Source organism: Pleurodeles waltl, chromosome 7, assembly GCF_031143425.1.
Source record: "Pleurodeles waltl isolate 20211129_DDA chromosome 7, aPleWal1.hap1.20221129, whole genome shotgun sequence".
NCBI lineage: Eukaryota > Metazoa > Chordata > Amphibia > Caudata > Salamandridae > Pleurodeles > Pleurodeles waltl.
The window spans coordinates 387,396,354-387,412,573 of NC_090446.1; the positions used below are offsets into that span (position 1 = coordinate 387,396,354).

At 41.6% G+C, this 16,220-nt stretch overlaps 1 protein-coding gene across 3 annotated transcripts in view; it reads right to left on the bottom strand.

Annotated features, from left to right (window-relative positions):
* Positions 1 to 10,239: 10,239 nt before the first annotated feature.
* MMP24 (matrix metallopeptidase 24) overlaps positions 10,240 to 16,220 on the bottom strand; it is a 701,821-nt gene continuing 695,840 nt past the window's right edge. For all 3 annotated transcript variants that reach the window (XM_069243836.1, XM_069243837.1, XM_069243839.1), the window contains one exon: positions 10,240 to 14,573. In XM_069243836.1, the coding sequence (XP_069099937.1) occupies positions 14,236 to 14,573 (338 nt within the window). In that variant the 3' untranslated portion in view covers positions 10,240 to 14,235. The remainder of the gene's footprint in view (positions 14,574 to 16,220) is intronic.

A 16,220-nucleotide genomic window follows, 5' to 3' on the forward strand; every position in this document is an offset into this window, starting at 1 on the left:
GTTTCACTGCAAGCGAACGTCTGTTTCTTTTTGTGTGTCTGCTTCACGCTCATGGCAGCCGTCGGCTAGCTTATGTGAAACTGTTTTACTTTTCATTTTCAGTTTATGTGGCAAGAAAAGCCCGGTTAGGAGTTTACAACGCTAATAGCTTTAACTCAAGCAAATGGAAAACCCATTGCATTACAAATGCTTGTTCTTTTTTGTGTCTTGTGTGCGGCTCAAAGTATGTTGGCTATCCATCATTTGTTATTCCTTTGGCTGCCTAGGTCGCTGCCATTTTGTGCTGCTTATCATATCCAGCTGCCACCCTCTAGTTTAAAGAACTAACCACCAATATTGCAGCTTAGTATTCAGCATGTGTCCTTTTCTTAAAAACTAGATTTTCTTTATTTCAATGTCCTCTTTTATATTTGGAGCATATTTGTCTGTAGTTTATATGCTGTGCTGTTACACGCTCCAGCTGGTGTCACAGCAGCACATTTCCATTAATCATTGCTTGAACCCCTTCGCTGTCAGGCCTTTTCCCCCTGAAATACATACACACCAATCCCGGGTGCCTAAATGGGTTCTGCCCTTGGCCTAATAGAAATAGGCCGATCTGCCCCCAAGGGGGGCAGAAATGGCCTAAAAATATTTGCCCCCCGGGAAGCGGCCATTGCCCAAGAGGCCGCTCTTCTTATTTATAAATATACATTTAAAAAAAAATCCCTGGTGTCTAGTGGTTTCTGCCCCGCTTGGGGGCAGATTGGCCTAATAAAAATAGGCCGATCTGCCCCCAGGCCTAAAACTAATTTTGCCCCGAGGGGAGTGACCCTGGCCAAAGGGGTCACTCCCCACATATAAAAAAAAAAAAAAAAAATAAAAAAATATCCCTGGTGTCTAGCAGTTTCTGCCCCCCCGGGGGCAGATCGGCCTAATTATAATAAGCCAATCTTCCCCCAGGGGAGGCAGAAATGGCCTAAAAATAAATTGCCCACTTGGAGAGCGGCACTTGCCCAAGGAGCCGCTCCCCTTATTTAATTATATAAAAACAAACAATTTCCCTGGTGTCTAGTGGCATTTCTGAGAAAGACATCAAAGGAAAGGAAAAGCCTTTCCTTTCCTTTGATGTCTCTCTCGGCCCCTCCACGTGATCGGAGGAGGAATGCTTTTACATTTCTCCTCCGATCCGCGCTGGAAGTTGAGCTTCCAGTGTGGAGGGGTAGGCCTCTGATGAGGTCAGCACACGATTGCGCGCTGACATCATCAGACACCACGGGGGTCAGTGGGCGGGGCTTCGAAGGGGAGGTGATTCCCCTTTCATCCCTGCCCGGGGAGGGGGGGTGTGAGGCCCCCGACGGAGCGCTAGCGCTTTCCCCTGGGGCCCCTACTTAGACGTAATGGTTACGTCCTGGGCACACGAGCGATGCTGCCCAGGACGTAACCATTACTCCGAGGCACTAGAGGGGTTAATAGTCGTTTAGACCTGACATTCTCTTTGTGGTATTTCCCCAAATCTTTTGCTTTCACTCCTGTTTTTCCTTAATTTGTTTTTATTGGCATTAGGACTTTGTGCACTTTACCCCTGCTAACAAGTAGTAAAGTGCTCGTACTCTCTTCCTAAAACATGGTAAAATTAGCATACACCAATCGGTACATTTACTTTACTTACAGGTCTCTAATAAATGGTAATACATTTACCCAAGGCCGATAAATTAAATGTTATTGCTGGGAAGCAGCACTCATTGTGCCACTCACTAAAGTAACCCTGTAAAACATGTCTTGGGCCTGCCCCTGCAGCCTGTAGTGCAGTTTTAAACCAGTTGACAGTCCTGAACCTGCCTTTTTAAATACTTAAATGGCATCCCTAAAAAGACCATAAAGGCTCCTAGGGCAGGATGGCTGGTATTTAAAAAGTTGGACCTATGTGCTTGAGATATAGATGTAGATATAGATGTCCTGACAGTGAAAAACTCCTAAAGTTATAAGGCTATCTCTACCATACACTAACACTGGGTTACCATAATATACTTAATTAATGATAACTTAATTTTAGGAACAGATAGAAAAATGTTTCTTCCACTTAAAGGTATTGTCATTTAAAATCCTCTTTTATGGTAAAGCCAGATTTTCAGTTATCTTTCCTGAAAATGTCAGTTTTGGAAAGCTGTAATTTTTCTGCTTTAACATTCTGCCTTTCTGCCAGTGTCCAGAGTCACACAACTATAAATGGCTCTTTCATTGTGGGTTGTGTATTCATTCCAGATATGCTGACAAATGAGGCCCAGTTGTGAGGGGAGTAGGTCTTCCTGACAGGGTGGCGGGGAGCAGCTGTACCCTGCCCTGTTTGCATTCCACAAGGCTCTACTTGAGGTACACACAAAGGAACGTGACACCAGGCCTGTTATTGCCCTTGTCATCCTATACTGTTTAGAGCCAAACCCACGGGAAGGGGAAGAACTAACCATAACCAGTTTGGAGAGATGGAGGACGATTTCCCCTGCACAAAGGCTAGCACCATGTATAAATGTGACATCTTCAAAACCTCTCATCTCTCCTTGCATCAAACTTCTATGGAAGATTCAAAAGAAGGTCTGCCCTCCTGTCTGAAGAAGGAAGATTGGACCTGCTCACCTTCAATCCAGGCTCCCAGAAGTGACTACAAGGGACAGTTGGTTGACTTCCTGTTTGAGCTACAGGGACACAACAAGCCTCCAGAAGTCTACTGCTACTGCCCAGTTGACCAGCACCAACCAGTCCTGCCTGGGCCTGCCTGAGCCTTGCTGGTGACCTTTACTGGAGTGAGTCCTGATCCCAAGAGATGCCCCCGGGTATGGATCCACTGGCTGGCACATTGTGCACTCCTGAACTCAAGGTGAAGATACAGAAGTTATGGTCTTATTGTGACCGCAGCATGACCTCTTCACGCCGAGAACCAGTCATGACTGCCAACGTGAAGCTCCAGTGGGTACTGCACTTCACTCCAACAATTGTCCGTGACAACTGACAACGTGAAGCTCCATTGAGCCCTGCACTTTGCGCCAACAGTGACATCCCACATTGATCGCCAATGCGAAGCCCCGGCAATGACTGACTTTTCATACCAAAACAGGGACTGTTCCTGACATCCGACTCCTTGCATTGACAACTATCTCCTTGCGGCCACCGTCAGTGTGAGTAGCACCTCCTTGTGTGTACTTGAGAAGGTATGTCTTCAGTGGGATGAATGTGGTCCCTGAATCTGACCCACACTCCATATAGGTTGACCTGAGCTTGTCACTCTACTGTGCTCCAGTGCGACGAGATAACAGCAAGTGGTGTTTTGTGCAAACTGGTGCTATTGTCACCTAAAACATTAAAAATTCACATCCCCCATTCTACTTATAGGATTTTTGTTATTCTTCTGCTGTTTATGTAATAAATTGTGCTCTATTTTTCTAAGTTGGTGTGGGATTTTTCTTGTACTGTGTTGTCACTATTACTGTTTGAGTGCTGCATAAATACTTTCCACATTGCCTCGAAGTGCTATCAGAGGGTTAAGCACAGGTTTATTTAGTGAATTTGGTGGTTCACCCTCATTGTGTTTATTATCTTAGTGGGGCTTCCACCCCGCTCATCTAATGATCCAGTTTCTTACAATGAGCTTTTACTTGTGCCTCTTTCCTCCTATTTATTGGATCCAGCTTTACATGTAGGTTGACTACCTCTTCCATAAAGTCTGGGCTGAGACCTTACAATGATTTAAAGGCTACACTGGTCATGCTCAAAATGTGATTGCTCTCTTGGCTTGTAGCACAGGATATTCATATATAGTTTTCGCCTTGTGGGGAGATCCCTATGACCTAACTGTAGAATAAGTCTGCATATCTGAACACAACATATGCTAGTGCAGCTGTACCCCACATGATTTGCAAACGTTTCTTCAGGTCTCTTGGACAGAAACCTCATGGAAAGAATATTATCAGATGCCACATGTCCTAGTTCCAGAAGCACCTTTGCGAGCCTCAAGATGTTTCTTCTATTTTTCATTGTTGTATAAGCTATCTAAGGAATACAATAGTGTAAATAGTAGTGTTCTATTTTGGTGTTGTTCTTGAACTCCTGGAGCTGGAGCATTTGATGCCTCATTTAGCCCCCGAGAACCCTACTCCGAGAGCCTTCTCTGCTACTATGGAGATACAAGGTCTTTCTTTTCAGCAGTATTGCTTGTTTCCTCTAAGTATTGCTTGTTGTAGGAAAGTACCATCTTGCCTGGCATGTTACCCCCATTTTTCACTGTATATATGTTGTTTTAGTTGTATGTGTCACTGGGACCCTGTTCTCCAGGGCCCCAGTGCTCATAAGTGTGCCTGAATGTGTTACCTGTGTAGTGACTAACTGTCTCACTAAGGCTCTGCTAATCAGAACCTCAGTGGTTATGCTCTCTCATTTCTTTCAAATTGTCACTGACAGGCTAGTGACCAATTTTACCAATTTACATTGGCTTACTGGAACACCCTTATAATTCCCTAGTATATGGTACTGAGGTACCCAGGGTATTGGGGTTCCAGGAGATCCCTATGGGCTGCAGCATTTCTTTTGCCACCCATAGGGAGCTCTGACAAATCTTACACAGGCCTGCCACTGCAGCCTGAGTGAAATAATGTCCACGTTATTTCACAGCCATTTTTCACTGCACTTAAGTAACTTATAAGTCACCTATATGTCTAACCTTTACCTAGTAAAGGTTGGGTGCTAAGTTACTAAGTGTGTGGGCACCCTGGCACTAGCCAAGGTGCCCCCACATTGTTCAGGGCCAATTCCCCGGACTTTGTGAGTGCGGGGACACCATTACACGCGTGCACTACATATAGGTCACTACCTATATGTAGCTTCACAATGGTAACTCCAAATATGGCCATGTAATATATCTATGATCATGGAATTGCCCCCTCTATACCATCCTGGCATAGTTGGCACAATCCCATGATCCCAGTGGTCTGTAACACAGACCCTGGTACTGCCAAACTGCCTTTCCCGGGGTTTCACTGCAGCTGCTGCTGCTGCCAACCCCTCAGACAGGCATCTGCCCTCCTGGGGTCCAGCCAGGCCTGGCCCAGGATGGCAGAACAAAGGACTTCCTCTGAGAGAGGGTGTTACACCCTCTCCCTTTAGAAAATGGTGTGAAGGCAGGGGAGGAGTAGCCTCCCCCAGCCTCTGGAAATGCTTTCATGGGCACATTTGGTGCCCATTTCTGCATAAGCCAGTCTACACCGGTTCAGGGACCCCTTAGCCCTGCTCTGGCGTGAAACTGGACAAAGGAAAGGGGAGTGACCACTCCCCTGACCTGTACCTCCCCTGGGAGGTGCCCAGAGCTCCTCCAGTGTGCTCCAGACCTCTGCCATCTTGGAAACAGAGGTGCTGCTGGCACACTGGACTGCTCTGAGTGGCCAGTGCCACCAGGTGACGTCAGAGACTCCTTGTGATAGGCTCCTTCAGGTGTTGCTAGCCTATCCTCTCTCCTAGGTAGCCAAACCCTCTTTTCTGGCTATTTAGGGTCTCTGTCTCTTGGGATTCCTTAGATAACGAATGCAAGAGCTCATCCGAGTTCCTCTGCATCTCTCTCTTCACCTTCTGCCAAGGAATCGACTGCTGACCGCGCTGGAAGCCTGCAAAACTGCAACATAGTAGCTAAGACGACTACTGCAACTCTGTAATGCTGATCCTGCCGCCTTCTCAACTGTTTTCCTGGCGGTGCATGCTGTGGGGGTAGTCTGCCTCCTCTCTGCACTAGAAGCTCCGAAGAAATCTCCCGTGGGTCGACGGAATCTTCCCCCTGCAACCGCAGGCACCAAAAAGCTGCATTACCGGTCCCTTGGGTCTCCTCTCAGCACAACGAGCGAGGTCCCTCGAATCCAGCAACTCTGTCCAAGTGACTCCCACAGTCCAGTGACTCTTCAGTCCAAGTTTGGTGGAGGTAAGTCCTTGCCTCACCTCGCTAGACTGCATTGCTGGGAACCGCGACTTTTGCAGCTACTCCGGCCCCTGTGCACTTCCGGCGGAAATCCTTTGTGCACAGCCAAGCCTGGGTCCACGGCACTCTAACCTGCATTGCACGACTTTCTAAGTTGGTCTCCGGCGACGTGGGACTCCTTTGTGTAACTTCGGGTGAGCACCGTTTCACGTATCCTCGTAGTGCCTGTTTCTGGCACTTCTCCGGGTGCTACCTGCTGCTAAGAGGGCTCCTTGTCTTGCTCGACGTCCCCTCTCCCTCTTGGTCCAATTTGCGACCTCCTGGTCCCTCCTGGGCCACAGCAGCATCCAAAAACGCTTACCATACGATTTGCAGCTAGCAAGGCTTGTTGGCATTCTTTCGGCGGGAAAGCACTTCTGCACGACTCTACAAGGCGAGGGGGATCCGTCCTCCAAAGGGGAAGTCTCTAGCCCTTTGTGTTCCTGCAGAAACCGCAGCTTCTTCTGTCCAGTAGAAGCTTCTTTGCACCCGCAGCTGGCATTTCCTGGGCATCTGCCCATCTCCGACTTGCTTGTGACTTTTAGACTTGGTCCCCTTGTTCCACAGGTACCCCAGATTGGAAATCCAGCGTTGTTGCATTGTTGGTGTGTGTCTTTCCTGCCTTATTCCCCTATCACGACTCCTTTGTCCTTTGGGGAACTTTAGTGCACTTTGCACTCACTTTTCAGGGTCTTGGGGTGGGCTATTTTTCTAACCCTCACTATTTTCTAATAGTCCCAGCGACCCTCTACAAGGACACATAGGTTTGGGGTCCATTCGTGGTTCGCATTCCACTTTTGGAGTATATGGTTTGTGTTGCCCCTATCCCTATGTGTCCCCATTGCATCCTATTGTAACTATACATTGTTTGCACTGTTTTCTAAGACTATACTGCATATTTCTGGTATTGTGTATATATATCTTGTGTATATTTCCTATCCTCACACTGAGGGTACACTCTGAGATACTTTGGCATATTGTCATAAAAATAAAGTACCTTTATTTTTAGTATAACTGTGTATTGTGTTTTCTTATGATATTGTGCATATGACACTAAGTGGTACTGTAGTAGCTTCACACGTCTCTTAGTTCAGCCTAAGCTGCTCTGCTAAGCTACCAATATCTATCAGCCTAAGCTGCTAGACACCCTATACACTAATAAGGGATAAATGGGCCTGGTGCAAGGTGCAAGTACCCCTAGGTACTCACTACAAGCCAGTCCAGCCTCTTACACTTGTTCCTGCTTCTTTGCTCCTATCTGTAATCATTTGTCCCTGGTTGCATTTCTTCCAAATTTTATAGCCCTACTACTCTGTTTTGGAACCACCTTGGTGGAGACCATAAATGGGTTCAGTTGTAGCAGTGCCTGGTTTCAAGAAAGATCCTGTTTTGAAAAATACTATAATTGGTCTCTCACATTCTATGGGCTGTAGTTCTATTGTCTGTTCTGCTTCTTACGTCTAATTACTTGGGCATTCAAATTCCTCCCTTTATTTTATTGGCCATTGGGAATCTCCCTATATGGGTATGTAGTGTGCACAATTTTCTATATACTAAGCCCCCACTCTGGATTGTCTCTTGTTGATGCCATGGACTGTGCCAATTGATTTAAAAGTTCAAGAAGTAAGAATTATAAGCTCTACACTACTGTCTACTCTCGTATTTGCTCCGCTATGCAGAAATAGTTTTCTTGCAAACAGGTGTTACCAATTAAATCACCTCTGAGACTTCTACCAGCTTGTCACGAAAGGCGAAACAGTCTTATTTGCTGATAAAATAGGTTCTTTCTTTTTACATTCAACCATCACTACTTCTGTCACCCTCATCTTTCTGTCTTTTTGTGTCCAACATCTGCAATCCTAGTTTCAAAGACTGCCTTCTCAAAGTCCCTGTGGTTGCATCCATTGTCCTACACATTATCTTCATCAGAGATAGAAATGTTTTTCACTGGGATGGGTGCTTGTGTTGGGCATTACCCTTGTCAAGTTTTTATATGTTTCGTTTCTCAGTATATGTTCTATCTGAGGGGTGAGGTAGGAGTTGAGGAAAAGGAATGTCTTCCTCATTGAAATAAAATATATAAATATATAACTAGCTTCCTGAGCCTTCTTCTTACCCAAATTCCAAGTATGTACTTCATGGCTAGTTAAGACCATTGTGTTTCTTGGTGTTGTGAAATCGCATTAGGAGCACTGCCAGGTAGAAAAGGATGCTCAGAGGTGAGTTGGTAGGCTCCTTGTATTTCTACACAAGTAGGCATTCACAGCATTTAATTCCATGGCAAACATCTGCTTCAAAACCCTTCAGTTTGCTGCTACTGAGTAGGCACATTTTTTCTTCTATACCTTCTGGCTCATCTTCCAACATCACTTTTAGTGCTTAGTATGCTTTAACTTTATTCTTTTGGAAAGTAATCAGTAATCTCATTCCCCTGAGGGTGCTAGCTACTTTCTCTGATCATTCATTCAGCTTTAGCTTGATTAGTACTGCCTGTCTCTGTTTGCACTCTTTCAGAGTGGATTTGGGTTGCCTCATCCCCTTCTTTTTCACTTAGTCCCACTTTAGGTTCTCTGTCTATCTCCTGTTCTACCTCATTTGCATTTACAGTCAAACGCTTTCTTGTTTTTTTGTCATCATATGGGATCTTGACCTTGACCTTGTTGGCATTATCCCTAGGGCCAGTAATGAACATGCTTGTTATGCATTCCCTTCACCAGGCCCCACTTCCCCCAGGGAAGGCTGAGCACTTCTTGCCAGTCCATCAGAGGTGATAAAATGACCCACTGGAAAGGTTCCTTGTGGTCTCTATTTGAACCATGAGGTGAGCAGGACAGGTGTCTAGGCACTGGGTCTCTCTCCAGGCAGGACTCTTGCAGTATGCAGTCCTCAGTGGTTCACTGGGACTTCTTGGAGTCAGATGTTCTTCTGCTGTCTTAAGCTATCTTCCTACCAGTGAAAAGAGGCCAACATGAACTGGAGAAGCTAGTCCTTTCCCCATAGTCTCTCTCCTACTGAGGTGAAGTTTCCTCCCCTCTGTCAGTGCTGGGAATAATTTTCCCTACTGCACTGGATGGAGCCAGGAAGTCTAGGATGGCTCCTTGAACGAATAATTGCGGTGATGGATCCAATTTCTCTAGGTTTAGCGCAATAGATTTTTAATTAGATTAATTTGGAATCATGGTACGTGGCGGGGATCATATCAAAATTAGAAAATATGGTTTAGATTTCCTATATAAGTAACTTCAATGTCCTATGTTTAAAGAAACCTGGACCATTTAACTTTACTATTTGAATGAGTATTCAACTTTTCACTCTAGTACACAACCTTCTACGCAGGCAGATGCAATGTTGGTCTTTCTATTTAAGTCTCAACAATGTTTTCAGGGAAAGTGCTTTGGTCAGAATTGAATACCCAGAATTGTCAGCTGTTGTGGCTGGCAACCTTTTTAGTTCACACAGTGCAAATGTTACAAAGAATTTAGAGCTACGTTTCCAGTAAAAGGATCACAAATCAACTTTAACCATTGAATAACATTTTTGAGCCTAAATAAAAATGAAATGATAATCATTGTGCTAGGTATTTTGTGTGCATCTAGGTATGTTGGTGGAAAATTCAATTGTACAGTAGAAACAGCTTTTGCGTAATTGCTCACTGTGAGGGCATACTATTCCAATGTGCATTATACACTATGTTTATATATTAAGTACCCCTTTTGAGGTACAAGGTGACTTAGCTAATATATAAAAATAGGTACAACCACATTTCTGTTCCATGTGCAGTGCTTTAAGCTGCAGCCCATCCAGAGCACCACAGTGCTCCCTAAAGTTATAAATGTTTCTCATATGCGTAAGTGTGTAAATACACACTCGAGCCTATGTATGACATTTAACTTCCATGCCACTGGTTCATTTCTTGCACCCTCTACAGTGGCCTTACATGCTTCCATAAGATCCACAGTATGGTGTCTGAGTTGGTCAATGGCCTGTAAAAAGAAACGGCACCATCTCTTTTCTAAGCAGCATCCATTATCTCCTGTTCAAAGTCAGGAGCACATTAAAGATCCTCTGTCTCAGTCATCAATGTATACCAGCAATGATCTCCTAACTACAGCACGTACATTAGTTGCACACACCAACATGTAACTACCTACTACACATATTCCCACAAATTCCCCCCCATATCTGAGCTGATGAAACAACTGATTCAATTATTAATTGTCCTATTATCTAAACATTCCAGAGAAAAGTGACACACTCTTAAAACTGAGTTCTTGAAACCAAGTAAAGTGTTATGGCTATTTTTTCATTTTATTGACAAACTTATTTTGGAATACAACACAGTGAGATAGGAATACTGAGTACAAGGTGCAGACAGTATAAAAACCATATCTCTCCCTTCAGAACACACTATAGTGTCTCAAACGGTGATAATGCATTTTTATAAAATAAAGTACATGTGAAGTCAAAGGATAATTGGTATAACACAAACTGAGGTACTTTTTCCAGAAAGGCAGATATGTGTTTAAATATAAAAAGATTAACTAAAAAAGTTAAAAAGTAGTCCACATTATAGTACATGTTGTATAACAGAAATGTCCAGTCACGTGAATCCATTCATGTTGTTTTTAGACATGAACTGCAGTAGTTTTCATCTGTATATTCAAAGCGTCTGGGTGAACTAGGTAAAAGGGAAGTGGCTGTTTCATTTTTGGGACTCAGAAGCTCTGTATATTAACACTGTACATTGGTAAGACTTTTGATGATGTATGGAACTTCCAACGAGTCATTATAATGAAAGAATCATACCCAGTAGACATTAACAACATTTTATCAATGTATGCATGCAATACATGGTTTATTGTGTGCAAACAAAGTCTGAGATAAACTCTCAGATCGCAACATAACACCCTCAAGGTTAAAAAAATACATAAATAAAAATAAATATAAACAAAAGCATACACAAATAGATTTAAATGCTTTGTGATCAGTTCACATTTCAAGAAAAGGTATATCATGTTCTACATGATAAACAATGTTAACGGCTTATTAACAACCTATTATCATAACTCTATGTTCAAAAATTTCATAAAAGCAAAATGCACGTTTCTCCATTCTTGTGCTTAACTTTGTTTCATTGGACATTTAGCCAACCAACACACACTCCTGTTTTGAATTTAAACTAGTACAGTTTTTCCAAAATATCAGACCATTTAAATTGATGCTTTCAGCTCACCTGTTCTACAGGGTGCGCATAATTCATCAAAGTAAACATGTAACTGTTGTAAATGGCATCACATGTGTATTCAGTGTATTCAGTTGCAGCTTACACACTGAGTCACATACAAAGTAGCATGAGAAGATAACAAACTTCAAAATGTCACTTTTAAAACCTTCAGTTGCTAGAGAAACCTTTATGCAAACTTTGTTTATAAAGACATTTTACGTACAACAATACCCATAGTAAAGTTCAGGCATCAATGGCCTTCCAAAAACAATGCATTTTTGTGCATAAGACAAAAGGTGTCAATGCCAGGGTACTGACTAGAAAGATATTCTTTCTCACAAATGACACATTATCAGCCATCAAATTCTTCTCTCTAGGGTAGCCACATCTAAATGCTTTGTCGGGCTTTCAAAGGCAGTCCCTAAAATGTAATACAATTATTTAGCCTTTTGAAGAAAAACTAACATTGTAATGTTTTTTGAAAACATACAATATATATATTTTCTGCAAATGTACATAACAATTATGACCAAGGAAATTGTCTACAGAACAGGTAGTTCTGTTGTTATACATAGTAAGAAAATGCTTTGCTAAATACGAGGCAATAAACAGTTCAGCAGGAAAGCAATCTCTATGTACCACAATGTAAGGTTTTAAGTTACTTACAGAACATGCTGTACACCTTGCCTCATTGCAATTCAGTTTTCTATCTAAAACAAGATATTAATGAAAATAATTGTAAGTCCGTAGGATATGATTGATGTGAAAAGTCCATCTCTGATGCTGAGAATGTCCACACACTGCAGCCTGAGGAGGTGTCTTTATTCTAGAGGTCACTAGCTTGGTATGTGCACACTTTGTGCAAAATGAAAGGCTTGATGCTGAATTAATGCATGAGTAATTCAAGGTATGTGTTAAACTCAACAAAACCATATACAGATGGCCACACAAAATTACTTTTTTTCAGAATAATAGACACATTGAACAGTCATACGACGATGAATTTCAACATCTTTTGTATAATTATTAAAACAAAAAGATTAAAAAATATTTCACAAAGTATCATTAAGTCCAGAATGTAAAAACACGAATATTTTAAAATGCAGATAATTTCAACGACTTTTAAAACCCTTAAATGTGGCTCTCTCTCTGCACTACTCCAGTATTTGTATAAGGGTACATGCGTTGCAGTATGATTTAATATTGAGAATAAAATGTAGAATCTATCTACTTTGAAGACATTTTACCTTTTCATGTATATTAAGGAACCACACAGCACTGCAAAGGAAATGCAGGCCTTGAAAAATAAGGAGGGTTTGATCCTCTGACTCCTAACATTCCTATTAATAGAGGATTTATGTTTGACCCATTTAAGAATTCAAAACACTTATAGATCGATGTACTCAGAACACTTTTATCCAGGGTACAGACAACATATCAAGAAGTTATACAGAAGAAAATACCAACCTACTAAAAAAGGTGTATTTGGCATTTTTTCGCAAAAAAATTGTGTCAACACATCTTTATACTGCATTTTAGTGAATGCAGTTGCTTTATTGAATGCAGTTGCCTTACCCTAATAAATATCTTAACGAATGTTTCTATGTAATGTCTCCATTAATACACTAAAAAAAATCGTTCTTTACCTTATTCACTAAAATGTTTTCTCCATAAAATGAGAAACACGTTTGAGGTCCTGTTTATTATGCTCATTGTTCTATCCAGTAGTTTACTTTGTTGAGCATCTTCTCAACAGTGCACATTTCACGTTCAGGGTTCTTACCCAAAGGGTTCACTGTGGACATGCTTAGTGAATGCAGAGCCACATGGCTAAAAGATGGATATGTCATGAGTGTTCACTTACTTGCCCTCTTGTGATCTTGTCTAAATATTTTATGCAAACACCATTTGGTTTGGCAGGAGAAATGCAGACTCCAAGTTCCTAAACTTAGTCTGAATTACACAAAAGACATCTCTCAATCCTAATGGCCCCTATCTTTAAAACGAGGTTTGAATGTTCAATATTCATTAGCATAACTTTATTAGTATACCATTTACCCACCTCAAAGGCCCCTGTTGGAGAAAATAAAATGAAGTTGACCATTTTGTTAGTTTTATAACAGAGTTTGATCCTTTGAATCGCCACATACCTTACTTGCCTTTGTTCAGGGAGACAGAAAATGGCAAATACATGGTGCAATGTGAATACCACATAGAATGTAGAAAGAAATCAATTGGGCTGCGTACAAACAATAAGTATTCTCCCCAGATATTTTTGCCATACAGAATGCAATTCAATATGGGAATGGTATTTGAGAAACCTGGATTCAGCTAGTTGATGTATTCATACCTTCAAGCAAGAGCAAACTATTCAGAAATATTTTTGGCCACTTGTACGTTATTTCTTCATGGGATCAGCGAAAAATGCCATCATCTAGAAATCATTTATTATCAGTACTTAACCTATATTATAACATATCTGACTCGTGGGCTGCTGGGAGATGTCACCAGTAAATTTATTGTTTCTTAGGCTTTTACAATGTTGATGATCCATTTGGACAACAAAAGTGTAAATTTGTTATTTTCATAAGACCTGTTTTATGATCTGTCTAGCATAACACAACAGGTGCCATTTCATACATTGAGTGGCTATTTCTGAAAAGCTATTGACAACACTGTAAAAACTAGGGCCATCACTTTGGTGCCCACACTGAAGAATGCTGGTTTCTAGCAGCCAGGTCCCAGAGAATGTGCCATTTGTGGAGGGAAACATAAAACTTGAAAGTGTCAAACTCCCACTGGGTTGGTTTATGGAGAATGGTACACTAAAAGGGTTACAGGTAGGTGGCAGCAATAATAGAAGTGGATCCACTGTGTAAGGCCATCTCTGTATTCCAATGCACCTGTCAGTACCAAAAGCATCAAGAAATTCCTCAAGTCATTGAAGTCCTTTTATCAGTTTTAATTTCCAGGACTTAAAATTCAAATACCATTGCGGCCCTGGTAGGAACTAAAAAACCAAGATGCGTGCTTGATCTTGTCATACCCATTCTTGTACTGGTCGTTTATAGTAAGTGACATTTTGCTGGACGCCTTTGTTTTTAAATTGGAAGATTGTGTACACCAAGACGAGGATGCACAGGGACAAGATACAAGGAATCACCACTGCAATGGCATTTACAGTGCTAGGCACATCGTTTATCGTGACCATTATATCAACGTCATCATGGGGTATATGTCGGTCTTTACTTTTATCAACATCCTTCTGGTTGCAGCCCATCCGATCTTTGAGGATTGACCTTGGGTAACCTGGTTCCACACTTAACTTTTGGTTATCAAACTTCCAGTACTCCTTTCCCTTGTAGAAGTAAGTGTAAGCTGGGAGACAAAAGAAACATTGTATTAGTGGAATGTATTTCACAAATAAATAGATGAGGGCAATTGTAATGTACAGCCTCTACTACTATTGTTAAACGGAGTCTGTTATAATTACGTGGGTACATTTACTACTTTGTGGCATAAGTACAACCTTCTTTTTCGCCTGTTAAAATCCAAAGCATTGAACAGTCGGTATCACACAGGTATTGCTTTGTGCCATTTGTCGACAACCCCTCCTGTGGTCATGCTGCACACCCCCCTGTGTTTTATTCACAGAAAAAGAATAGAACATGGCTATAGATGATGGGAAAGAACATTGGAACAAGGGTGACTGTAAAGTGAACTTCTTCTTCGATCTCCCATAGTCCAAAACAATAAGAACAGATTCTGATGCAAGAAAGTAAACGTAAAAATTAATAGCAGACATACATCTTTCAGGTAAACAAGTTTCTGAACAGAGTGAGCCATGCTTCTAGTGAATTTATTCAAATAAGTATGTGGTGTATCCACATTGCTGCTGTAAACGTTGTGTTAAAAGACGTTTGGCCATAAAACACCAATGCCACCTTAGGTTCGGTATGCTGCATTCCTGAGTACAGATGTGAAGCTGGTAGCATTGAGCAATACAGATGTTTGTTTTGCAATAGATTGTGGTCACCCATGCTACCTTAAGTGATGAAATGCTGAAAAAACTATAGAGGGTGAGAGTTGTAATTCAGTTATAATACCTGTCTGACAACAATGTTATGAATTATCACCCCAGTAAAAGAGGAGTAAGACCTAGAATTAAACGCAAAATACACGTCTTCGCTAACAGAAATATAAAAAAAAAAATTTGAATAAATAAGAAGCGGCTTTCACTGCATAATTATGTCTTCACTTCTGAAAAAAACATAAGGCGTACTTGATTCTTTCAGCAGGGCACAAAGATGATCTGGGCTGAACGCATGCCCTGCTCTGAAATCCTTCAAAATCCGGGCAGACTAAAAGTTCTCTATCAGGGTAGATAGCTCTGAGGAGTAAGGTATCCATGGAAAAGATTTTAATAAAACTTGAGTGTCACAAATTTAAATCACAACATGCCCACTCAGCCGCCCAGCCTTCCAAGATCAATAACATCAGTCCTTTGGATGACATAATCTGTTACTAAAGCTTGTACACAATTCAGTTTGTAGAGTGCCAGTTATTATTATCTATCAGCTGCAAATGCAATTGGTAATCCCGTGTTTCTTTTTGGATCCACTGTGCACAGTATGTAACTAGCGATTTCAGAGGTCAGACTACAGTTAAGCTTTAATTCAACTTAGGAGCTGGTTCTTTCCTGTGTTATCAACAGCTCTTGATTAACATGTTACGGGTTTGAGTTTTCAATCAAGATCGTTTAAGTAATTCACTCTGTCTAGTTAGGATGCTAGAGGTGATACCACTTTCTCTACATCAATACCTTTTGACTAAATTATGCCACTGATGATCTCAGTGATGCTCCTCTTCTCACCACTATTATGCACGGCTTAACATGATCCATATACAGAGATAAAATAATTTTGCCTTCACAGAAGATGTTTATTATGATAAATGTTACTGGAGAGAGGAAGTGAATAAGCAGACTCCACAAAACATGGCCCTCACTGGGGTGTCAAAAGCATG